The sequence below is a fragment of the Paroedura picta genome, chromosome 15, assembly GCF_049243985.1.
Source record: "Paroedura picta isolate Pp20150507F chromosome 15, Ppicta_v3.0, whole genome shotgun sequence".
NCBI classification, from domain to species: domain Eukaryota; kingdom Metazoa; phylum Chordata; class Lepidosauria; order Squamata; family Gekkonidae; genus Paroedura; species Paroedura picta.
In genome coordinates this window covers 225,272-251,636 of record NC_135383.1, presented here as the reverse complement: position 1 = coordinate 251,636, position 26,365 = coordinate 225,272, and the positions used below count along the sequence as shown (strand labels likewise).

Here is a 26,365-nt window from a genome sequence, read left to right as displayed (position 1 = left end):
CCAACAAGAATGAGAATACATGTCTTGTGTTGTTTTAAAAATGAAGGTGTTAAGCCCTCCATATCTTGTTTTGAAATGGGATGGGAGGCTGGTTCTCAGCTTTGCCTCTTGTGAATCAAGATTGAAGAGTGTGTGTGGCAGTGGGGAGTGTGTAATGGGGGCTTTTATTCTGTTAAATTTAAATTGTAATACTTCCATTGTAAATGGCCTTCAGTCATGAGATGCAGGATATAAATATTTGAATAATTAAATGAGGTTGGTTTCAGATGTGCTTTGATCATGGAGAGCATTCTATTTGGAACCCAGCACCAATTATCTATCTTTGTTCCCATTTCCCTTTAACAGTGTTATTTTCCTAGACTACTGCACCAGCTCTTGGCTGTTTAGTGAAAGGCCACACAGTTCTCAGTCATAGTCAGAATGCTTTCTGAGAAATGAATGGGCCATTGGTTGAAATGTTGGGGTTGGTTTAAAGGGTTGCTGTCTGTACCCCCCCCCCAGCGTAGCAGCAGTCCTTGTCATTTCAGTGGGAATGAGAATGAAATCAGAATAGAATATATGTCAGAAAAATTCAAAAAGAGCTTGTTCTTGTTCTCAGTCACATTGCAAGAGTTTACATAAATGTTGAATTAAACTTGGTGACAAAAGTATATGGGAAAGTTACCATATGTAGTCCATAGTGTAGGAAAGCCAGCCAGCATTGTCCTCCATTCTTGTGTGTGGAAGGGTTTTTTAGAGATAAAAATTTTGTTTAAAAAGCTATGATATAAACAGCTAACATGTTTTTATTGTAAAAGGTTAATAAACTCACAATATCTCATTCATATATCTTCTAATCTTACATATTAGCAGCTCTGCTGCTCATTTTTAAGAAAAATCTGCCTGGGGATATGCACTGTTGTCAGTTCTGTGTGCAGACAATTAGTATTTTGGTTATTATTTACTACATTTGTTGTCTGCCCTATCCTTGTTGACTCCAGGTAGATTACATCAATTAAAGGCCAGCATGATCAACAGGCACAGGCAGCCTTTGTATGCACAGGGGTGAAAGCCATGTGTGTCTCCTCTTGCTGATGATAGTGGCATGCCTGTGTTCACGCAGGCAGTTCACATGGCAGTTTTGCTGTGAGCCTGGCAGGAGTGCCAGCTGCTGGCAGTTATTTGCAGGGTGCTCCCCACTGTGGAAGTACAGTGGCGAAGCAGTGCAGTAGCCTTTCTTATCATGCTACGACTTCAGCTCCATAGCATCGTTTTTGCTCATTTTGTGGTGCTGTTTTTAGTTGAGCTGTGAATGGAAATATAAAATTTCTGGAAATATTGATGTCATCGGGGAAATGGACATGTGTGGGGAAACGCTGCAATATTTCCCTTTTTTCAGCCACTGTATCTTTAGCTTTGGAATTGACATAACACTCTGACAATACAGGTCATGATTCTTGCATTTCCAGATTGGGAAGTGTGTGTAATCCCAACAATTGTGCACAAAGTGAAATAATGCTTGGTCTTTAAATCATTTTGCCAGGCTTGCTGGTTTACCAGATAATGACAACGTCAGTAGAATAGCATTGATAAAGAAAAGTGTTGTAGGTGTCAGGGTAAAAACTAAAGTGTTCTCATGTTGCACCATATGACCTAAAAAGGCTGTGCCACTAGAACCTCTGGGGCAACAGAGTGGCACAGATTGAGGCAGCTGCTGAGAAAAAGCTTTTGTGGAGGTTCTGTGGAAAAGTCCTGCCAGCCAGCCAGCCTTGGGAACTGGGTTGCTTGATGTGGGGGACCACCCTCTGCCTTCAGGAACTTCAGAGCTAAACTGTTGGAACTTTGACCTTTTGGAAGCCAATGTAGTTGATAATATGCTGGTCTCAGATGTTCGTCATCCTTGACCTTTTCACCAGCTGAAATTTTTGGATAGTGCTCAAAGGTAGCCTCATGTAAAACAGTAGCCTCATGTAAAACAGTAGTGGCTGCTGCTGTGGCTAGAAATGAAAGATGACACGGGAGGAAAAAGTTAGAAGGTACCAAGTAGTACGTGTCTCTGGAAAAGTGGATCCTTCTTGATGCCTGTTTATATCAAAAGTACAGTAAAGCAACTTGAAAGTTGAAACTGTGGAATAACTCTAGCATGGTTGCTGTTTTTCAGTAAATTCAGTTGGTACTTTTAATCCTCATTGACTTGTCACCAGTTGTGGCAAGGTTATGTAAATACAGGCCTTTTGGGCAGGATTATGTAGCCTTAATGTTGACAACATCAGCAGAAGCTGTGCTTTACTGTCCATAAGATTAGCTTTTCATGGATGGTGATCTGGTAGTTAAATTAGATAGAAAAAGAAGTTATTAGAATGTTTCTGTGGTAAACATTACCCTCTGAACACAATAGGCAGGGAAACTCATTTGCAGTTGTTTGTCTCTCCATGTGCCTATAGCACAGAGATCCCACAGGCTAGAACATGAAGGCTGCCTGAGTCCTGGCAGTTGATCTGTTCTGTTGCTTGGGGTTCCATTCTGCTGGAGTGAAAACAGAGATTGGGAGACTTGGATTCACTGCATAATGTTGGCCTTTCCCTGCCATTTCCTTGCCCTTCTTTCCTGCTAAAGAATTTACCCTCTAGTGATGAATCACTGGCTTAAAAGTTGTTGGAGACAACTGCAAGACTGCTCCAGAGCTGAGCCTTAACAAATGCAATTTTTCTTGACTTCTTGGTCTAGAACAGGGGTAGTCAAAATGCAGCCCTCCAGATGTCCATGGACTACCATTCCCATGAGCCCCTGCCAGTGAAAGCTACCCCTGGTCTAGAGCAGTGGTCCCCAACCTGCAGGCCGCGGCCCGGCACATAGCGCCAGGCCGCGGCTCCCTCTCCCTGCCCCCCCCCGCAGTAAAAAACTTCCCAGGCCGCAAGTTTGCGGCCCGGGAAGCTTCTTACTGCGGGAGGGCGGGGAGAGGGAATCAGGGCCGCGCCGTGCACTGCGCATGTGCGGCCGAAATCGCGCATGTGCGGCACTTTTGCGCATGCACAAAAGTGCCACGCATGCGCGATTTCGGCCGCGCATGCGTGATGCGTGGGCGGGGCAGTTGCCCTGCCTGTCCCCAGCCTCAGAAAGGTTGGGGACCACTGATCTAGAGGAAGCTAATGGAGAGAAGAACTGCACCCTGGAGAGGTATACGGCATGGTATCTGTACAGGTGCAGGGAGGGGTGTGTGCATCAGAAACAGGCATTCTTGCCTACATACACATACTGCTTTCTCAGAGGAGCGGATGTGGAAGACTAAGCCTTGACTGAAAGAAGTTGTGAAAAGCAGGACCTGCTGTTGAGGTGTAGCCATGTTGGCTTCCTCGGATGTGAGGAGAGCTTTTAGAACGCTGTGTACAAAATCCTGCTCTTGCCTGTCGTTCCCTTTTTTCATATGGCTCCCTTTGCTGGAGTCACTCAGCACCGCCTCCTCAGTGTTTCCCTCCAAAAGTATCCAGTTCCTTCTTTAATGGAACACAGATCCCCCCTCCCTCCCCCCCCCCGCGTGCTTCAAGGGGAAGAACAGCCTGTTCGCTCTTTGTTTCCCTGAGGAGGAAGAGCTTTTTGAGGTCAGAAGCCCAAGGAGCTGCTATCTGGGCGGCTAGTTTGTGGAGCTGCGAAAGTAGTAAAACAGCACCACATTGCATCGGCTCGCCTGTAGCTCTCTCAAGCAACAGCTGATGTGTAATGTATATGCTTCCTTGGTTCTTCTGATGCCTCTCCTGGCTGCTCATGCTTCCCGGGACTCGTAGTGCTCCTTGCCCCACTGGCCAACAACAGGGAATGCTGTTTCTTGAGTGTTGGGGGCAGGCGAGAGAGAACTGGAGGGTTTCTTCCCGTAGCTGTTTCCTGGGTCGTTCTGTTCATTGGCAGGATGACTTCAGCATAGCGCATCATCATCATCATTTTTTATTAATACCGATTGTAGTTTAAGGGTCTAAAATAGTATGCAGGTGAGCTTTGCATCCAAACCAGTTTCTAACCCTTGGGAAGCTGTGGAAGAGAGTCAAGACTGGTTTGGAAAGTGGACCTATGCATGGGTGGGGGTGGCTTTCTTTTTCTGCCTGTGTTCAGATAGGAATGCTCTGCAAATGCAGAGGGGGCTGGGCTCTCTTCACTGCCAGTGAGCTGGGGACATTGTCTTCTGGGGAGGCAGTGAGAGCAACTCCGCGTTTGTGTCTCCTGAACCAGCCTGAACTGGAATAATCCGGTCTGTGTTGGCTGCGTGCCACCTCCTGAGAGGCTGCTTCTGATCAGCACAGTCGGTCAGCAAGCAAGCGGGAGGCAGTGACTGCAGACTGAGGGGACAAGCAGGTCTCCAGCCCTGTGGGCAGCCCTGGTACACAGAGCGGATAGAGACTAGGGACATGCCAGCTGGAAGAGAAGGGCTGGCTGACTTGGGCATATGTTTCTGAGTTTTGAGGCAGCCCTGAGAACTTTTCTGGGATTCTCTGAAAGGGAGCCCATATCTGAAAGGTGGCGTCTTATATTTAAGTGTTTACTTGGTGGAGATCTGACAACCTTAGCTTTGGGAAGGAGCTTTTCTACCACAGAGGTCTGAGTATTTTTCTTCTGGCTGCAATTATAGAGTTTTGCAGCTCTAGATAAGGCATTTCAGAAAAAGCAAAGTCTCACTACCCAGGAATTTGACAGCAAAATATTCTGATTTCAGCAGCTGTGTGTACATGTGCTTAATGCACAGTATTGGGGTATGCGTGATTCCTCCTTTGATGTGTATCAACCTCTATATTGTATTTTCCTTCAGCTTAGGTCAGCATGCAGACTGAGCACTTGATTACTCTGGTGGGTGGTGTTAATAGCTTGTGGGTTGATTCCTTCATAGTGGCAGGACATGGGAGGATTCTGGTTTTTCAGTTCTCTTACGGAAGTAGAATGCCTCAGGAAGTGCTCTGCACACCCATAAACTTAGAGCTAGATATTGGAATTAAGGGTCTAGAATTAAAGGGCATAATGAATGGTCTGCCTCCAGGCTGAAAACACATTCATTCATTCATTCATTCATTCATTCATTCATTCATTCATTCATTCATTCATTCACATCAGATATTTGATTGCTAAAAACTGAATTGGAAGGTTCGGGGGGGGGAGAAGTTACAAATGTACACTAAAAGATATAAACTTTTGTGCACTAGAACATGGGTGTAGTAACAGTGTTTCTAACTTGAGTCTGTTCTTTCTTTTCCTATTTCTTTTGAATATATTGGTTATGAAGGCCTGGGAAATGGAGCAGAAAAAAATGATAAACTTTCTCCCCCCACCCAAGGATTTTTTTTACAGTGTTCCAATAAAAAAACCTCATGTGAATTATTTGTATCTTTTGGAATAAAATAAATGCTTTCTGCAAACATCTGGAGGACAATTTAGTGATCCAGGGAAGTCAGCATGGATTTGTCTCCTACAGGTCCTGTCAGACTAACCTGGTTTCCTTCTTTGACCAAGTAACAGGTTTGCTGGATCGTGGAAATTCGGTTGATGTTGTTTACTTGGATTTTAGTAAAGCTTTTGATAAGTTTCCTCACGATGTTCTGATGGATAAATTGAAGGACTGCAATCTGGATTTTCAGCTAGTTAGGTGGATAGGGAATTGGTTAGAGAACCACACTCAAAGAGTTGTTGTCAGTGGTGTTTCATCAGACTGGAGCGAGGTGAGTAGTGGGGTACCGCAGGGCTCGGGGCTCGGTCCGGTACTTTTTAACATATTTATGAATGATCTAGATGAGGGGGTGCAAGTATTAAGTTTGCAGATGACACCAAATTGGGAGGACTGGCAAATACTCCAGAAGATAGAGACAGAGTTCGAGATCTGAACACAATGGAAAAATGGGCAAATGAGAACAAGATGCAATTTAATAATGATAAGTGTAGAGTTCTACATCTGGGTATGAAAAGCATGCCTACTGGATGAGGGATACGCTTCTAGGTAACACTGTGTGTGAACGAGACCTTGGGGTACTTGTGGATTGTAAACTAAACATGAGCAGGCAGTGTGATGCAGTGGTAAAAAAGGCAAATGCCATTTTGGGCTGTATCAACAGGGGCATCACATCAAAATCACAAGATGTCATAGTCCCATTGTATACGGCACTGGTCAGACCACACCTGGAGTACTGTGTGCAGTTCTGGAGGCCTCACTTCAAGAAGGGCGTGGATAAAATTGAAAGGATACAGAGGAGAGCGACGAGGATGATCTGGGGCCAAGGGACCAAGTCCTATGAAGATAGGTTGAGGGACTTGGGAATATTCAGCCTGGAGAAAAGGAGGTTGAGAGGGGACATGATAGCCCTCTTTAAGTATTTGAAAGGTTGTCACTTGGAGGAGGGCAGGATGCTGTTTCCGTTGGCTGCAGCGGAAAGGACGCACAGTAATGGGTTTTAAACTACAACTACAACGATATAGGCTACATATCAGGAAAAAAAAATTCACAGTCAGAGTAGTTCAGCAATGGAATAGGCTGCCTAAGGATGTGGTGAGCTCCCCCTCACTGGCAGTCTTCAAGCAAAGGTTGGATACACACTTTTCTTGGATGCTTTAGGATGCTCTGGGCTGATCCTGCATTGAGCAGGGGGTTGGACTAGATGGCCTGTGTGGCCCCTTCCAACTCTATGATTCTATGAAGCAACAATTTATTTTCATTTAAAATGTGTAGCATGAGAAATTTATACAGCATTCATTGATGATTCCTGTGTATATATCACAGGCATGTTTTTCCCCTGTACTTTTCAGGTGGCAAAAGTTAAGATACATGTCCCAAGGCTAGTGTAGGGTGCTGTAGTTTGCAGGTCTCTTGTCAAATAATCTTTACCACATAGTGGCTCTATATAATTGGGAAGAACCAGTATGGGTCCAGGGCCTGTCTGGGTGTCCAGATACCGCTGCTGGCCGTGGCCGGATTGGGCCAGCCCCTGGAGTGCCCACCCGCAAAACTCGGCCACGAGACACACGTGAGCCTCGCAGCCACACACTCCCCACCAGCTGCCGAGGCCTGCCCAGCTCACCGCTGCACCTATCCGCCGGTGGCAGAGGCAGCTCCAGGTGTAGAGAGGCGGCGGCGGTGGTGGCAGCCAGGCCAAGGAGTGCCAGTCCCAAGGGTGCCGCACGTGTGCCCCACCGCTTTAGGAAGGGAAGGGGAGCTGCTTCATGCCTGGCCACAGCTGCCTCCCCGACCCATGTACCCACTGGCTCCCCGACCACACCCCCACTGCCCAGCTAGCGCCTGCTGCACTTAAGGCTGCAGCGGGCTTTGCTGCTAGTAATTGGCTGTATTTGAAGATTTGCTTGTAGAGAACTTAAGACATTAATATTTTAATATTTCATTAAATTTCTGTATGCTAAATTATGTGATATCAGTTTGAGTAGAGAAGACTGACCTTGAAAGACCAATAAAACAAGAGTCCAGTAGAACCTTTAAGACCAACAAAGATTTATTCAAGGCGTGAGCTTTCGAGTGCAGGCACTCTTCCTCAGAAAGCTCTTTGTTGGTCTTAAAGGTGCTACTGGACTCTGATTTTATTGTGCTACTTCAGACCAACACGGCTACTCATTTGAATCTACTCTTGATAGACCAAGGGTCTGATTCAGGATAAGGCAGCTTCAAGATAAAACGACAAAATATGTTTAGAAGAAGAAGAGTTCGTATGTTTTTGTTTCTTTAGGGAAAAGACAACAGTGTCGTCGTCGTCGTCCCCCCCCCCCCCCCCCGTACTTCAAGGTTACCAGAAATGTTGCTTCTCCAGATGTGGGGAAGTTGAGAGTCTTGCCCTTGTGTCAAAGTCTGTCCTTGAAGATATTTACATAAATAGTAACAAAGTGAGTCCAGTGGCACCTTTTAAGTGTATCATCATCATTGTTAAGATTTCTTACTTGCCGCTCTCAGAGTTGACTCGCAGCGGGTTACAACAAGAATAAAACCCCAATACATAAAAGCATAAAATCCATAAAACCAAAACCCAACCAACTTTGGAGACGAGAAAAATTAAGCCCCCTCCTCCAACTCCCATGACCGCCCCTCCCTCAGCGTCTCAGGGCCCCAGACCCCAGGCATACCGATAGTTCTAGTTATTGAAGGACCCCTGCGATCTCTCATGCCATGGCTTCAGCATGAAAGGCATAAGCTTTCATGTAGGTACACACTTCTGCAGATACAGACTGAAGAAGTGTGCTTGCACTCAAAAGTTTATTTATTTATTTTGGGATTTCTTGACCACTACCCCCCCCCCACACACACACACACCAGTTAGGGGTGTTTTCCAACATGATCAGTTCATACAATAATTCATACACAAGTAATCCTTCGTTGACCTTCAGGGTACCACTGGGCTCAGACTGTTCTGCTGCTTCAGACCAGTACAGTGACCCACCTGAAGGCAGCTGCAGATCATCCTTGGCCATGATTGGCCACTGTACTGAGAGACCTGAAAGAAGCAAGAAAACCACAGAAAGTCCTGCTGTGGGATAGCAGTGCTTTTAACCCCCCCCCCCCCCCCGCTTCAGCATTCAGATTACTTTAAAGGGAATAACCTGCTCCTGTACTTTCCACAGGCAATTGTGAAGCAAAAAAAAAAAAGGGGGGGGGAATCTACCTTATGTTTCACTGTGAGTCCTTTAGGCTAGCGATCCCCAACCTGTGGGCCACGGACCACATGTGGTCCGACTAATTGGAGGGGCGCCCCGAAGGACGCCTTCCCCCCCCCCCCCGGCCCTTTACTTCATCCCCCCCCCCCGGCCCTTTACAACACACTTCGGGTGTCATTGTCTCCCATCACTCCTAGATGGGACTATCTCGTTGCAGAGAAACAAGCTCAGGGTTCCCATTGATTTGTCATTGTCATGAGTTAAAATTTCCATGAAAATAAAATGTTCCTTATGTTCATTGTTGTGGCGTGTCTGTATCTTATTTTGAAGGGATGTTTAAACATTACCATAGCGATCAGAGAGTGTTAGGGCAGTGGTTGAGAGTAGAGGAGTAAACTATCCTCCCCCCCCAGGGCCTCAGTAAAAAGCGGTGAGTGGTCCCCGGCGGTGAGTGGTCCCCTGTGATAAAAAGGTTGGGGACCACTGCTTTAGGCCAGCCCTGATACCAGGCCTCCTATTCACAAGCACTCCTTCTTGGTTCTGACTTTAAAATAAACTGAAGCCAATATCTGTCTGTCCTTTCTTTTTATTTAGAGCCAGTCAGAAATTTTCTTTTCCTAGCTGAGGAGCCATCAGCTTTGGTTGCAGATTTCTTATCCTCAAATGCTCAGTATCAGGGAGGCACTGCTTGGTGCTCACCAGTGTTCCTGCTAGTTGTTCTTCTGCAGGTCTAAGAGTGACAACCTTGCCTGTCCAGAGCCAGCTGGGTGGGTCTGCAGTGCTTTGGTAGGAAGGCAGTGGGAGGCCCTGGCAGGCCCTGCTGATGGACTCGGGTCAGTCAGGCCGAGAGGCATCCGGTGGCACAGAAAAAAAGAGGCTGGGGGAGACATAGGGATTGGAGAATGAGTGCCAAAAAGAGAGGCATTTTATCACTAGCACCATCTCTTGCATACTCCATGCATCTCCGGAATGCTTATGATTCATCTCACGTCTGTGGAAGGAATGACATGCAGTTTGCCGTTTCCACGCAGAGCAGCATGTTAAAAGACAAAGTGGTAGGGATCGTTCCATTTCTTTGTGATGTTCCCTGGCATCTCATTAGTAGGAGGCGGCATTAGGATCCTGTGCTTTGCAAATGGCCCAGAGAATGGGCCCTGGTACTCCTGAGAGGGTTTGTGCTCAGAATATTTATTTACTACGTTGGTTTGCCCTGTTGTCAAATAGCAGTTGTGAAAATAAGAATATTGGCTTGCTCCTAAGAGCTCTGCTTTTCTTCCTTTTCAGGCCCAAGTCAGAACCCGCCCGTGCCTGGATTAGAGCATCCCTAAGAAGGGAAAAAACTACCCATGTTCAGGGGCATTTTCACTGGCATTTTAAGGCCTCATTTTGTCACAGGCAAAAAAGGATTCAACATTAAATTAGTATTAGTAAGTAGAAAAAAATTATGCTGGTCACAACAAAGAAATAGTGTGTGTGAATGGGAGGCCTGGCATCAGGGCTGGCCTAGGAAAGGATCCAGGAGTAACGGCTGCCCCACACTTCCTTTCCCCTACCTCAGCACCCCTCTTCCAACTGATATGGGCATGAGGGGGGGAGGAATTAGAAGAGTCTTTTAGAAGTACAAATGCCTTCATATTTTTTAAAGGAAAATTGCTGTTATTTGAGAGAGTTACAAACCGCTAAACCCTATGCTACTGTAGCTGTCAAAACTAATAGAAAAAAATAGAAACATTCTTTAGTAAGCGGAAGCAGAGTTCCAGCAGGTAGAACTGCCGTCATGTTTGTTTTTGAAGCCAAACTTTATAACATTGAAACGTTGAATTCTTTAATAAATATATTAGAACATATCATTGCCAAACAATCTTGAAAATGTTGGATATTTTATAGTACGTCTTAGTGCTTCCTCGCATTTCCTAATTTTTAATTGAAAAAAACTGAAGACCTCAGATTTCTTCATGCTATACATTTTGAAGATGAAAAATGTCATCTTAAGCATTTACTCAAATATTTCATTGGAGGGTTTTTTCCCCTAGTGCTCCCCCCAAATGTTCATATTTTTCCAAGGCCTTCACACTTCTGCTCAGAGCACATCTGTTCACATGTCATGGTTAACAGCCATTCATAGGTCCAGATGTTGTGGAAAACTGTCATTTGGTACCACCAACATGCAGTGGCTTGTAGCTATAAGGGCAATTACCAGCAGAATAGCATATGCAGAACTTGAAACTTTGAACAGAAATAAAAGCATTGAAGATGGCAGAGGTCTCGAGACAGCCAACCAGTTGTGGAGTGGGAGTGACATAGATGAAATGCTGCGAGGCCTTTCCTCTGCCGCTTTGATGCAGAAAGTCGCAGCGGGCTCATAGGGTGCAAGGGGTAGTCACAGAGTGTCCTGGGAAGGCCTTGGAAAATTCTTCCTGGCTCTCTAGGAGCCAGTCCAGTCATTTTGGAGTACATAAAAATATTTAGGAGCCAGATTAATTTCTCAGCCTCCAGTCCCTTATGATTGTATTAAAGATTTCACAAAAGTGTTGTAGGATTTGTGGACCACTAAACAGTAACCTCTAACTCTAACCTAATGTCTCTCCAATTTTTCATAATTCCATTATTGCTTTTAACATATCCATTTATTCATGCACCATCCTTGAATAGTATAAAGTTCATAGAATCATAGAGTTGGAAGGGGCCATACAGGCCATCTAATCCAACCCCCTGCTCACCACAGGATCAGCCCAAAGCATCCAAGAAAAGTGTGTATCCAACCTTTGCTTGAAGACTGCCAGCTCACCACCTCCTTAGGCAGCCTATTCCATTGTTAAACTACTCTGACGGTGAAATTCTTCCCCCTGATATCTAGCCTATATCGTTGTACTTGTAGTTTAAACCCATTACTGCGTGTCCTTTTCTCTGCAGCCAACAGGAACAGCTTCCTGCCCTCCTCCAAGTGACAACCTTTCAAATACTTAAAGAGGGCTATCATGTCCCCTCTATAGTTTACTTACAAGCAAGCAATTGCATGAATTTTCATTTTGTAACGTTCTGATGTGAAACTGTAACTAAACTTTTCACTTACACTGAGAATAGTTGAGAGATGTGGCAATAAAATCCTTGCTGAGAATGCTAGGCACCAGGGTAATCTGGCACCAGGGGTTTGTCCAGAAGTTCATGACAGTCCCACGGTTGAGCTGCTGCATTTTGCACTAATGGGGTCTTCTGAACTGCCTTCAGAGGTTGCTCCAAACAAACCGCATTTCAGTAGTCCAGTCTGGATGTGGTCAAGGCATGAATGGTGGTGGCCAGATCAAGCTTATCAAGGGGAAACCAATATTGAGCAGAGGCACTAAGGGAGGGGAGGGGAGCTGCACCCCTAGCAGGCTGGCTCCTTAATCCATGATATTTCCAATATTGCCTCTGTTTTATCTGGTTTGTTGCTGTTACTGGCTTGAGGGGAACTGCTTAAGCAGAGGCTGGCTTTTCTCAGCAGCTGGGGAGGAATTCCACCTCAGCATTCCCTGACCTTCTTTCATACTCTGTGGTGAATATGGTAATGTCTGGCTGGCCCAAATCCTACACTGATAATTACACACCACAGTGGTGGGAGATTTTTAACGGAATGCTGGTTGAGGTAAGGAAAGTACCAGTCACCAGTAGAATACTGTTGGCAGAAAGAGGCCTGAATGTTTGTTTATCTATGAACATAAAATACACACGTGTGGTTTGGTAGACTTAAAACAAACAAACAAAAAACTTGTGCCACCTTACCAATTATACAAACGGATTACTGTAGATAGTATTTTTACCTAGCCTTCTGTGAGTGGACAAGAATCCTCACTGGAAGATCAGGTCAGGAAGTTCTGGGTGACCCTGGTAGCAGCTGCTGTCTCTCCAGATGCACAGACAAGCTGGCCATCTAGCCACCATGGCTGGTAGCTATGGATGGACTATGTAAATTGATCTAATCCCCTTTTAGCACCATCTCAGCTGGTGACCTTGAGGATTTCAAATGAGTCACACCTCCATTGGAAGTGTAGGGTTGCAGTTTTACATGTGTTTAGTTTACAAGATGCAGAGTCATATGACTGCCAGAGCCAGCGTAATGTTGTGGTTAAGAGCAGTAGCCTCTAATCTGAAGAACAGGGTTTGATTCCCACTCCACATGCAGCCAACTGGGTGACCTGTCATAGTTCTTTTAGAGCTCTCTTAATCCCACCTGCCTTACAGGATGTCTGTTGTGCAGAGAAGAAAGGAATGCGGTTGCCTTTGAGTTATGAAAAACAGGGTATAAAAAACAACTCTTCTTCTTCTTACTGCTGCCTCAGTCAGTAAAGATAACAGATTCTGCTGGTTCCTTAAGGATCTCTGGACTGTGCTTTAATGTAGGCTGATTTCATGTATGCTTATTACTTTAAAAATTATATTGATACTTCAGTTTCTAGGCTGCAAGTGGGCTTGGAGCAGCTCACAATCATAAAACATTAAAATCATCTTGAAATTTAAATCCATTTAAAATCATTTCTATACTGATTTCCGTTTCCATATCCCTCATGCTTCTTAATCAACTAATTACAGCCATGATGCAATTCCATAGGCATGGGGAGGACTGATGTTGGAGATGGGAAAGGAAGGGGGGAGCCAGAGAGGGAGACCCATAGTAGTTCTTCATTTCACCCTGACCTCAATTGTAGGTCTGGTGGAAGAGTGCCATATTGCAAGCCCTGTGGAGCTTTGTCAGTTCTGTCAGGGCCTGGGTCTTCACTGAAGACTCATTCCATGAGGCAGGAGCCAGGGATTTCCAACACAGTATTAGCAAGGCGTAAAGCTCTTCTGAGGGCATGTGGGGCAAGGCAGTGTGGGAGGGGGATATCCTAGTGTTGTTTATTGACACAGACTTGACTGCATTAACTAGCAGGGCATGACAACTAGCAGGGCTGTCAGCTGATTCCCTTCCTGATGTAGGTCAGCGTTGTTGGGATAAAGTTAGTTTGCTTTAACACAAGGCATCTTCGTTTATGTTGCTTGCTTCTGGCATTTACATTCCACCCCATCCCAAAGGCTTGGTGGGGATTACAGCTTTCACCTCCATAGAATCATGGAAGGGACCTCCTGGGTCATCTAGTCCAACCCCCTGCACAATGCAGGACACTCACAGCCCTATCGCTCATCCACTGTGCCTACCATCCCCTTGAACCTTCTCAGAATCTGCCTCTCTGTCAGATGGCTATCCAGCCTCTGTTTTAAAATTTCCAAAGATGGATAATCCACCACCTCCCGAAGAAGCCTGTTCCACTGAGAAACCGCTGTAACTGTCAGGAACTTTTTCCAGATGTTTAGACAGAATTTCTTTTGAATTAATTTCATCCCATTCATTCTGGTCTGTCCCTCTGGGGCAAGAGAGAACAACTCTGCTCCATCCTTTATATGGCAGCTTTTAAAATACTTAAAGATAGTTATCAGATCCCCTCTCAGTCACCTTCTCTCCAGGCTAAACAGACCAAGCTCCCTTTTCTTCTTTCCAACAGTCCTTTGAGGTAGATCACTAACATTCCTGTTTTACAATTAAAAAAAAAATGAGCCTTTGAATAATAATAGCTTTCCACAAAGCCAGTAGATTCCTGTATTTGATTGTTTAGCCAGGGAAGCATAGGTTTAGATCCCCACTCTTTTTCATTCCACAGTGCTGTTTTGTGAACAATGGGAAGGGATTAGCTGTAATTAGTTTTACTTGTATGCCTCTAAAAACAAAGTTGGATTATTGGCTCACTTGAAATTGTTCATGGGCTAATCTGATTATAGTTCATCTGGGGTGACTTGTGTTTGTCTCCCAAGAGATGCACCCATGATATTCCCTGGAGGAGCTGGTGTCCGCAAGCCTGTTCGGATTTGTTCACCTTCCAATCTGTCTTCTGATGACAGCATCTGTCAGGAAGGAGTACCAAGAGCCCCTGTGGTCAGGCCTATGTGTTCTTCCAAGGAAATTCTCAAAGTCTGTTAGAACTACTTTGGTAGTAGAAAGACTACATGTGCTTTATTATGAAATATAAGAGATAAGAGAGAACAGGATCCTCACACGTACCTTTTCTAGAACACCCCACACACATACCGGTGTCATGGAAAAGCAGCTCACAAGAGAGCAGATAGCTGCTCAGCTGCTCTTGCCCAGGAGTCTGGTCTTCAAGCTTGAGTGGCAGCAGCTCCACTTGTTTGGCGCTCAGTCCTCATTCTTCCCCACTCTTGCCTTTCATGTGTTAACGTGCATCAATGTGGTATTCTTAGCTCTGCCCTATTTCTGCCTCTCAGCTTTCAGAGAGAATGTGTAAATTTTGTTTTTCTACCCTAATGGAATAACTTGTAGGTCACTTCAGAGGCCTGTGCTTCTTGGTGTGTTGAGCTGTGGCAACTGGGTTACTTGGTTATTCTTCAATTAGGAAGGCCACAGTTTAATATTGAAGGTATAAAATATAGGAGGTAATTATAATTATGGCTCAGATCTAATAGAGACATGTTTATACCTTCACAACTTTTTTTTTTAATTTTTATATCCTGTCTTTCCTGGTGGCTCAAAGGAGTTCGCAGATTCCAATTGAAAACACCCAGGCTCCAAATAGCCTACTTCCTTGCAGCCCATACCCATTGAAAGCCCAGCCATGAGGGTGATCTTCAAGCACTTTAGACATTTTTAGGCCGCCCCCACCACCCTCCGAGTGGGAGGGACAGCAGAAAAGGCACAGACTGGCTGGTGCCAGACAGGCTTCCCTACGCAGGGGACACCTGGTGAGTGGCAGCTTGAGGGCCACCCCTGGTGCACGGCAGGGAGATGTGGGGAAAGACAGCCCTTCGACTGGGAACAAGAGGCCAGCCAAGGCAACTGTTCAAGATAAGCAAGGTGATACCATTGGTTTGTGTGCCTGACAGGAATCCAACTGCTGCGGTCTGAACCAGCTTCTGAGTTGTCTTTAAGGGCTGTAAAACATAAAATAGACTGTAGTAAACCAGTGGTGAGGGTACAGAAAGCATGGATAAGGATGGCCAGATTAGTTGAACCAAATGCAGTTGATAGCCACTACACTACAATTCTTGGTCACTATACCAATCTCTGAATACCAGGTGTAGGAGGCAGTTGCACCTAGAATAACTGGCTGATCACTCTGTAAAATAGTACGCTAGACTAAGTGGACTACTGGTCTGATCCATGAGGATGACTCTTATATTTTATGTACTACAAAATCAGAGATTCATAGAGTTGGAAGGGGAACTCCAGGGTCATCTAGTTTAACCCCCTGCAGAATGCAGGAAACTCACAGCTACCTGCCTACCCAAAGTGACCCCCATTTCATGTCCAGATGATGCTTTCCACCCCCCACCCCCCCCAAAAAAAAAGAATCCCAGGATCCCTGGCTAGTCTGTCCTGGATGTGATTAATCTCTCAACCCCCAAAGTGGTGATCGACATTTCCCTGGCATGCAAGAAAGGGCCACAAGAGCCAAGCTCAGACACAGTTCCTTCTGCCCACCCACTCACCCTCTGCCTACGTTCACAGAATTAGCATTTCACTGTTTGTGTTCCATTTGCAGAAATATACTGGTTCCAGGTTATTGAACAAAAATTAGTCTCCATTGGCATCGACCTGAACTCCCTACTACCTCTGGAAGAAAAATGTATCTTCCGGATTATTAAACAGAGAATATTAGACCATGAGCAGCAAGAACTCATACCTACCCAGGCTTGAGTCTGCTCTCCAGCATTCTTTGGCATCACTATGCAGAGAAATCTTATGCCTACATACTTACATCTTCTTGATGTCCCACCCCTGAGAAGAGTTTTTCTCCTTGCATGAATGAATGCTTTCCCCTCAGTGGTCTTAGAGGGAAGGTTTAACCGTATCCCATACCATGCGAGACTCTGTCCATGTGATTCTGGCTGCCCTGACTCTATCGCACACATTTTGTTAGATTGCTCCTTATACGAGCAATGTTGAGATGACAGTTTTGTTGCTTTGCTGGGAAACAAGCCTTCTGTAAGTAAGTCCTTGCAATTTCTGCTCTCTGACAAAGACCCAAAGGTAACCATTATAGTCGCCAGAGTCTTAACTAAGATGCTTTTATAATATGCTGCCTATTTTGTATTTTATCTAATCATTTTAAAATCTGTTTGGTTATGTAACCCCATGGCCTATTTTATTATGTTGTTGAAATTTTAAGCCCTATTTCTATATGTTTTATACATATTTTATGCCAATAAAAGGTTACTGACTGAGTATACCTGCAGGAAAGGGAGTAGCCTTTTCCCAGAGGGGTTTTGACTGCTGTTGGCTTTTGCCAGCAAGAGCTTCCTACCACCTTTCTTTCTCTAACCTGCTTCCATAGAGCTATTAGAACAAAATAACCAGTACCCTAGGTTTCATGAAGCAAAGGCAGGACCAAGAGGTGATGGCTGAATAGACCCTTCCCATGTGTATCTGTGCCCCTTAGAAAAATGGGGAAAGCCAGTGAGCTAGCCCCCTGTGATCCATGAAGCGGGAAGTGGAATGCCTGGCCTGCACTCCCCTGCAGGAAGCTGTAGAGTGGGGAGTTCCTTGAGTGATTTGGATAGGATTTGGATAACTTTCACAGTCAGAGGTCCCCTTGGTTTTGCTTCTGATACCTGTTTGGTGGCCCTGATTAGGTGGAAAAGCTGAATAGAAGTTTTGTAAGTAGGTACAATAAATCTTTGTGTAACGTGGAAGAGGGGATTCTTTCCTGCCTTGTTGCTTAGCATGAAAGTATTGGAAGCAATTGAAGTGCTCCTGCTGTGCCTTGGGGCTGCTCATGGGGTCTCTAAAGTGGGCCCAGGAGGCTTGTAATTGGTCACAAACTTCCTGGAGGTGGCCACCGCATGGTTATTAAGTCCCTCTTCAAGGTTTTGGCATCTGTGGGAGCAGGTGTCTTCTGAGGTCAGCCAGTTGCCTTAAAATGTATGTGGGGAGCAACAGATCGACCTCTTTTTCCAGAGCTCCCATCTGCTTATTAGGGGCATAATTTCCTGCTGGCAAAGTTGTTGCACTTAGAAGGAGCTTAACCCTCTTCATTAAATGCCGAGATGCTGCAGCTTGAGTAAGTGGGAAAGAGTAGTTTGTGCCTTAGGAGGTGAGCACCAACACCTGGTGTGTGTTTTTCCATGGGCAGGGGGCACAGATAATAGTAGTTGAATAGGATTTGGTTCCAAAAAGAATTTGGAGATGTGACATGAGGGCTGTTGAAGGGAGAGGCACATTGTGAAAATGCTTTTTGCAGTGTAGCAGGCCAGTGTGGACAATAAGCAGGCATCCTGTGACATGGAATCTTTTGGAGTCCATTGGCTGGGCTCTCAGGATAAGTTGATTTTTGCAGCTGTGTCCATTCCCTTGTTGATGGAATATCTCCCTGGAGTGTGTCAAAGAAGAAAACCAGGGATAGTGGCTGCTCTTGAGGGAATATAAAAGCAGTTGAATCTCGGCTCAAAGACATAGGAGCTCTATTAATTGACAATCTGGGGGAAAACACCACATATTTTCCAGCATTTTGAAGGGTGTGTGTGTGACCCAGAGTCCCAACTTTATTTTTGATTTGCACTCTCATGCTTGGATACAGGTCTGACTGTCCCACTCCCAACATCTTCTGTAGCCAATTTTGGATAGTCTTGTTGGGGGAAGGGGGTCTCTTCCCTGCTATTCTTTGTTAATTAAACCCCATGCAAAGCCATATGTATTCCTTAAAGCTCCAGTCAGAGTTGATATTCCATCTGTTTTCAAAAGGTGGAGTCCTCTGCTTCAGTTTAGATCTTAATCTGTTCAAAATTTAATTATAGATTTGGTATTCTCTTACTGACAGTAGCACCTGGCAGTGCTGTGTGATGACAATGCCTAAAGGACTGTTAGGTTCCACCAGTACTGTGTGTCCTACATAATTGTTTTGTTTTCCTACACATCTTTTAAGCTGCCGAAACTCTACATTACACTTAATTAAATCTTGCCTATTGTTGGAAAATGTAATAGGATCTATTTGACATATTACCCTCATTCAGTTTCCTCGACTGCCATCTCTGTGGATTTTGCAAGCAAATACTTAGATGAGGATTATGAATTTATTGTATAAGTTGGAAGCAAGTTATGGAAATTGCTTTGTGTACTATAGAAGCAAGAAAAGGAGGAACCAAATCAGAGATAGTAAAATGTGTCTGACTGAGAACACCAAATTAAGCAAATTTACTTTGTTTTATTTATACGTAAATGTTTCTTCCATGTGCTAGCTGGGTAAAGCAGCAATGTGTGTCTTGATGTACCAGAATCTCCAGGTTTGAATTTTGCTGGATTCCTCAGGAAGTGTCACTGCAGTGTGTTGCAGTACACAGTCTACAGGGCTTTTAAACAGAATTTCATTCAAATTGTGTGTGGAGCAGGAGAGAGATTTCCAGTTTCTCATGGACCGGATGACCTGGCCCTTGGGATGTTTTTTGTTCATGTTGGCGCATACACGTACACACAGTCTCTCTCAAGATTCAAACTGTGTTGAATCTCTCATACTTTTGCCTGTTCCTCAGACAATTTCTTTTAATATTGATAGTTATATTAATCCAGGTGGTGGTTGAGGGACTAAAAGTCTGAATGGTTTGGTTCTTTGAAGACTGCTGCTTGGCATCTCCCTGGCTGGTGAACTGCAGTAGTCTCTTTCACTCCCATAGTAGTGACTCCAGCAGCAGTTCAAGTGACGAGTCTCCAGCCCGGTCCGTTCAGTCCACTGCCGTTCCAGCACCCACCTCCCAGCTGCTTCCATCTCTGGAGAAAGATGAGCCCCGGAAAAGTTTTGGGATCAAAGTTCAGAATCTTCCCGTGCGCTCCACAGGTAAGACCCAGGTTTATGAGACATAATTGATACACCCCATGCCAAATCTGCCACCACTCAGAATTCACGCAGAAATGTTCCATGGAGAAATGCCTGTAGAGGATACAGGATTGTCTTTTGCAGCCCTTGGTGAGTTTGGAGGGCAGGAGCCTTGCTGCAGCCCAACAGGTAAGGACTCCTGGGATTGATATCCATGGAAACAGCCTGGAGTTCTAGTGAGATTGAAATACGGATCTGGAAGAGGATTTTTGTAGTTTACATCAGATTTCTGGCAGCTCAGGCAGCTGATCAGGGTGGCCTTGGCTAGGAAGGAGACCAGCAAGGAAGCCCAGGGTCACCATGGAGAGGCAGGAATGGCAAGCCGCCTCTGGATGTCCCTTGCCTTGTGTCATAATGGTACTTTCCACCATCAGGGAAGCTAGAGGCTGGGGCTTTTCGGGTGATGGTTGATGAAGAAGAGTTGGTTCTTATATGCTGCTTTTCTCTACCAGAAGTAGTCTCAAACCCTTCCCTTTCCTCTCCCCACAACAGACACCCTGTGAGGGAGGTGAAGCTGAGAGAGGATGTGGGGGGGGGGGGAAGCAAACTTAATTTGCCAGATTAAGCATTGCTGCTCCTAACCATGACCCCAAGCTGACTCTCCACTCTGACAGAACTCTGTGTTCTGATTCATAAGAGGAAAAGTAAGCAGTGAGGGAGGAGGGAGGGAGAGTAGCCGAGCACTGAAGGTCTGGAGGATGGCCATCTTCTCCAGCCTCCTGTCTGGCTTTCTGGACTTTGCTTGACTGCCCTGGGCAAGAATTGCCTGAAAGGGGCTGGGGAAGGGTGCTGGCCTCTGGGCATGCCACCATGGATGCCAGGCTGCATGTGTTTGAGGGTTTCTTGTTGCACCACAAGTATGGATATGCCTCTGAGAAATGGCTGCTTGGTGTTTTTTGTGATAAATGCCTGATGCTGTAACGAGGTGTTGTTGTTCTGGCTTGCTCCTTGGGTTTAGACACCAGCCTTAAAGATGGGCTGTTCCACGAATTCAAAAAGTATGGGAAGGTGACATCTGTACAGATTCACGGGGCCTCTGAAGAGCGCTATGGACTGGTGTTCTTCCGGCAGCAGGAGGACCAGGAAAAAGCACTGAATGCCTCCAAGGGGAAGCTGTTCTTTGGCATGCAGATTGACGTGACAGCATGGATAGGCCCAGGTGAGCCTTGTGCTGGGGGGGCGTCACTGGAGGGATTTTGTGCTTTCACCTGTGGTGTGGAGCCTTCTCTCGAGATCAGAAGCACCTGTGAACAGAGCTTCCTCAGGCAGATCTGGCAGGAAGGAGTGTTTTCCGCTGTCACTTGGGGAGAGGGTAATGAAAGGGGAACAGATTAAAGGTGCACACATACACAAATGATGTTAGTAGGCACAGAGCAATCTGAGGCAGCACAGAATCCAATCTCAACCAGATTTCAGCTATTTTGGGTGGGGAAAGTTGTGAATTGCACTGAAATCAATCCAGAGCCTCCCTATGTCCTTGTTTCTGCTATTGGTTGAACTCCACTTTCTGCAAATGGAATTCTTTCCTTCCATGTTTGCCAGGCTTTGATGGATTTTTATTTTCTGGCACCATTTGATCATTGGGTGGGGGTGGGGGTGGGGGCAGCAGGACACTTCTCTCTTGGCCTGGCTCATGCTTTGAGATTTTAAGGAGACATCAGATAACTCTTTATTCTCCCATTTCAAGAAACGGAAAGTGAGAATGAGTTTCGACCTTTGGATGAAAGGATAGATGAATTTCACCCGAAAGCAACAAGAACTCTCTTCATTGGTAATCTGGAAAAGACCACTACGTATCATGATCTTCGGAACATTTTCCATCGTTTTGGAGGGATAGTGGTATGTGCACTGGTGTGTTTGTGTGTAGAAAGTTATATGCACAGCTTTCATCTTGCAAGAATGCTTGGGTCAGCTTATTTTTTTAAAAAAACATACACAGTACATGTGCACTATTCTTAATTTCCTTGAATCTGTTCTGTGACCTTGAGATAGATTCAGGTGGGTAGTCCTGTTGGTCTGATGCTGGTTTGGGTAACTGCTTCATTATCTTTGGGGAGCAGCACATTAAGATCCTCCAGAAGAGACTACCTCTCTGTTCCAGCCAAAGAACATTGTTTGCCTGGGTTGGGTGCTGGTGTGAGCAAACGCTGACCAATGAATTCTTTCTATCTGGTTAAACCCATTAAATCCTTGGGACTAGATTATCTTTCTTGGTCACTGACTGACTTGGTAAATTTCAGCTGCAAATAAAAGGCTACAATAGGTGACACAGGGAAAAGAAAGATTAATAGTATCTGTTGCATTTTTACTGTGTCTCTTGATTGCGGCTGGAGCGTTGTGTTGTCACTAGGGAAGTAGTCCAGCGGGCCTTGTTTGGTCTTCTTAATCCAGCCTGAGCTGGACAAAGGAGCTTGTCTGGCCATGGAAAACAGTTTGGGGGGCAAGGTAGGGGGTGGGCCATCTCTCTGGTGAACAGCTGAGGAAGAGAGCTCTGTCTGCTCTCGGAAGAACTTGGATAGCAGATGGTGGAGCAGAGAAGTGGAGAGCCTGCTCAGATAGATAGATGCGAGTACTCAGCTATCATGCACATTCATTTTCTCTCGGTCTTTAAACTTGATAGTTCCTGTGCCAGCAAAGGCCCATTGAGGGGCAAGTGCAAACAATGGAAAGGTGAGCCGATGTTCATCTTGTATGTCCCCACTCTGGCAAAACAGGTTTGGCCACTGCCGTCCTCCTTAGATGTCATATATGAAGCAGAAAAACACAGGAGGAAAGGCTTTCCATCTTCAGTCCCCCAGCCACTTCTGTGTGAGTGCGTGATGATCCAGGATCTCAGCCGGCATCAGGGGAGGAGGAAGGCGTGGCACATATTGGCCTTATTTGGAAAGCTAACACCTGCTCCAGTTATTGAGTTGGGGGAGGGAGGGCTTGTCATGCTAGACTCTGTTTTATGTCAGAATCCAGCACTTTGTCCAGACGAAGGAGACCTGAAGAGCAGCACATCTGCTGAGCAAACATGAGTGAAGGCCTGCTTCCCTCATGGTGGGGGGGGGTGAGGTATCTTTGATCTCAGGCAGCCTTCCTCTCCTCCCACCCAGGATATTGACATAAAGAAACTGAATGGCATCCCCCAGTATGCCTTCCTGCAATACTGCGACATTGCCAGCGTGTGCAAAGCCATCAAGAAAATGGACGGGGAATACCTTGGGAATAATCGGCTGAAGGTAAAGAGATCTCCTCTTAGTGGTGTTCCTCGTGATGGTCAGCTGTTGCTTCCAGAGATGGAGGCTCATTTTCACCAATTTGGGGAGGATTTTCTTGGGTCCCTCCTAGGATGTTTCTGGGTACCTGTGGCTCAGATTAGGACATTCCCTGTTTCTCTGGCCTTCGAGATGGCATTTATTGGCAAAGTCGGCACGTCTCTGCACAGAGGCTGAGTCTAGGTGGGTCTAGGTGCCTTCCCGCACTTGCTGCAGTTTTCTGTCTGGCACAGCATGAAGAAGCCTGCCTCCCTTACTACCCAAGCTGCATTTAAGGCACTCCAAACAAAAATATTTGGACCTTATTGAGAGATTATGAATGCAGGTAAAGACTGCTTATGATTTGTCATGCCAAAGCAGGTGTGCTGCTTGTAAAGTGACCTGACCTTTGGGAACTTCTCTACTGATGCCCTTTTTGCCCTTTTGTGTCCAGCTGGGCTTTGGGAAGAGCATGCCCACCAACTGCGTGTGGCTTGATGGCCTTTCAACCACCATAACGGACCAGTATTTGACGCGCCATTTCTGCCGCTATGGGCCTGTCGTCAAGGTAGGTGGGAGGCTTGTCTGAATCTGACGCCCTCTTGGCTTCCTGTCTCAGCAGCCTCATTCCTTCAAGCTCTCTGCCTGTTTTGGGGTTGACGTTGCCCTTTGGGGGGTTGGGAAAGAGCCGAGCCAAACTGAGCGGCAAGCACCCAAGTTGTATTCCTGCTTTTCATATCTGCTTTGAATTTGGGAGACCAGCACCAACTCTGGGGGCTCGCTCTAGCCACTGTCATTTTGGAAGGAAAAGCCTGACTCACGTTCTGAATGTGGACGGACATTGAGTGCACAAGAGAGGCCTGTGCCACTGTGCATGGTCTAGCTTATATCTGTCTGACCTTGGCCACCCTGCCCATACTCTTGCCTGGACTTTGGCCAAGCAGATGATCAGGCTGCAGCCTCCTCTCTGAATCTGGCAGATGAGCAATGCAGGCTGTGGAAGGACCAGCTGACAAGTTGTATGCCTCTAGTGATGCTAGCACTGAATTGCTGGATTTAAATATCCACTCACAACCCCCACCCCAAATAAATGCATGAGACAGTTGAAATGTAGGGAGCAGCAGTGTTTGCTATCTAGATTTGAAATCAGTAAAATAACAAACACTTCTCTCTGCAGTCCATAGCTGATACCCGTGTGCCATGTTGATTGCCTTTGTTCAGAGATTCAGAGATGCTTTAGGATGCTTAGGGCTAATCCTGCGTTGAGCAGGGGGTTGGACTAGATGGCCTGTATGGCCCCTTCCAACTCTATGATTCTATGAGATTCCTTATTAGAAGAAAGCCAGAACACCTTTGCTTCCATAATGCTGCACTGTTTTCTCATCCATTCCCCCCCCCCCCTGCCAGAACTGGGGATGGGGGCTTGTGTGGACGAGGCTCTTATGAATTTTTTGGTTTTGCTTTTTTTTACAGGTGGTGTTTGACCGCTTAAAAGGCATGGCTCTCATTGTCTATAATGAGATAGAATTTGCCCAAGCAGCTGTAAAGGAGACGAAAGGGAGGAAGATAGGTGGAAATAAGATCAAGGTTTGGAATCTTGAAAGAGCTGAATAAATGAATAGCTCAGTGGTACCCATCTCTTAAGGGCTGAATTATTATTATTGCTGTTATTATTAAAGTTGCTTTTTGGCCTCCTCAGCTGTTCCTTATGGACCTCTCTGATTCTGCTGTCAGCTTGGTTCCATTTTCTACTTGGAGGTCTGTAAAATGCAGGGCTTAGCTGCAGGTGGGCAGGAGAGCCTTCCTTCCTGGAGGTCGGTGGGGGTGCAGGAGACTTAGCTGTGTGTCTCATGGCGTGGCTCAGCCTCCTTTTCCTAGCATCATCATCATCATCATCATCATCATCATCATCATCATCATTATTATTATTATTATTATTATTATTATTATTATTATTATTAGATTTATAGCCCGCCACTCCCTTGCGGCTCGTGGCGGGTAACAATATCGCAATTCCCCATTAAAACCCCATAAAACAATAATAACATTGCCAATATTGCCGGCATGGCAAGAATGGCAGCTCAACTCCCCCCCCTCCCTCCCACTACTAGCGGGTGGAGAGGAGGTCCTGATGATGTTTTGCTTCGGGTCCAGAACCCGAGTCATCTGCAGGACATGCTTTTCCTCCTGGCAGAGTAGCCACTTTCTCAGAAAAAGGAAGCAGCCTTGTTTTACCATGGGATGGGGGGGGGGGCAATCTGGGAGGCTCCAGAAAGCTTTTCTCCTGTGACATGTTTCCCTTCCTGCTAGATGGGAGGCGTCCCCTAGAGTGAGTGGAACCTTGAGGTGTCGGGTCCCTGTTGTTTCTTTTGCTTGTGTGTGGGGGTGGTTCATGACTGCTTCAGCCCCTGGCCCCTGTTGCTGTGACCAGTTCATACTCTTGCATGCAGATTCTTGAGTTTGTTTTAGTGGTAAAGCTATGAATGTTCTATGGAGTATGCATCTGGTGCTAGCTCTCTTTGAGGGCCAGGAAGTAAATATTATGTTTATGTCCACATAGCAGTCAGCATAGAAGCAGTCACTTGTCTTGAGGAAGGGATTTGAAATCTGGGTTTGGCTTGCTGTGTCAAGTTTGGGCATATTGTTGCAAGGAGGGGACAAACAACCTCAATTTTCTAAACAGTAAAAGTGACTTGCTGTACTCCTTGCTGTCCAGAGGCAGAAGCGTCATTTCCATTATTACAACTACTACTTATGGCAGCTAAATGGAGCCTCCATGTTCAAATGCAATATATATTCAGATGTCATACAGGATGTGATGGGGGAGCTCCCTGGCTGACCCAGAAGGTGGCTCTTCCAAAGAATGACTTTGAACTGCTTTTTCAGGTGGATTTCGCCAACCGCGAGAGTCAGTTGGCATTCTACAATTCCATGGAAAAACCAGGACAGGACATCCGGGACTTCTATGAGATGCTGGCTGAGAGAAGGCAAGTGTACTTAGCCTTGTAGGCCCGTCTGTTGTTGGCCTATCTGCCCTGCTGGCTGCATGAGCCTAACAGAGCTCATAGTGTAAAAGGGGACATGCAGCCTTGCAGTGTTTTGAAGTAGCGTATTATCAATCTTAGGCTTTCTTTCTTTTTAAAAACATATCATTTTAACTTGGTTTGAAAGATAATTAATAAAATAAATACTGAGAGAGAGAAGTGAAGCTCATCAGGCATTCTTCTTTGGCACACCTGGTAGGTTTACCTGCCAGGCAGATTTCTTCTAGAGCAATGACTGTGACATAAATATGGAGATCCAGTAGGGAAGGCATGGCCTGTGGAGTGTGTGCAGTCACTGTATATTCTTCAAATATCATGGTATAAATTTGTATAGTTTAATTTATATTTATTAAGAGGCCTGAGACAAGTGACTTTATCAACTCCTCAGCTAAGGCCTGGTGTTAAAGTTGTGAGTTTGGCTTTGGCCCACTACACCCAGCTTGTTTCAAGATAGAACTAGATCATTTTTCCATTGCTGCTGCCAAGTTTCCTCTTTTTAGATATTCATTTGGCCAATGCCACACCTTCAGTGTCCAGATTTTGGCAGGTAGGGCTGTAGAGCACCAGAAGAGATTTCCTTGGCTGG

General features: G+C 45.6%; 1 protein-coding gene across 3 annotated transcripts in view; it reads left to right on the top strand.

The window, feature by feature from the left end:
- SPEN (spen family transcriptional repressor) overlaps nt 1–26,365 on the top strand; it is a 59,358-nt gene that overhangs the window by 21,005 nt on the left and 11,988 nt on the right. For 2 of the 3 annotated variants that reach the window (XM_077311020.1, XM_077311018.1), the window contains exons 4-10: nt 19,297–19,457; nt 20,455–20,655; nt 21,184–21,335; nt 22,595–22,720; nt 23,190–23,303; nt 24,209–24,322; nt 25,622–25,722. In XM_077311020.1, the coding sequence (XP_077167135.1) occupies nt 19,297–19,457; nt 20,455–20,655; nt 21,184–21,335; nt 22,595–22,720; nt 23,190–23,303; nt 24,209–24,322; nt 25,622–25,722 (969 nt within the window). The remainder of the gene's footprint in view (nt 1–19,296; nt 19,458–20,454; nt 20,656–21,183; nt 21,336–22,594; nt 22,721–23,189; nt 23,304–24,208; nt 24,323–25,621; nt 25,723–26,365) is intronic. The other variant, XM_077311019.1, reaches the window with a different exon arrangement.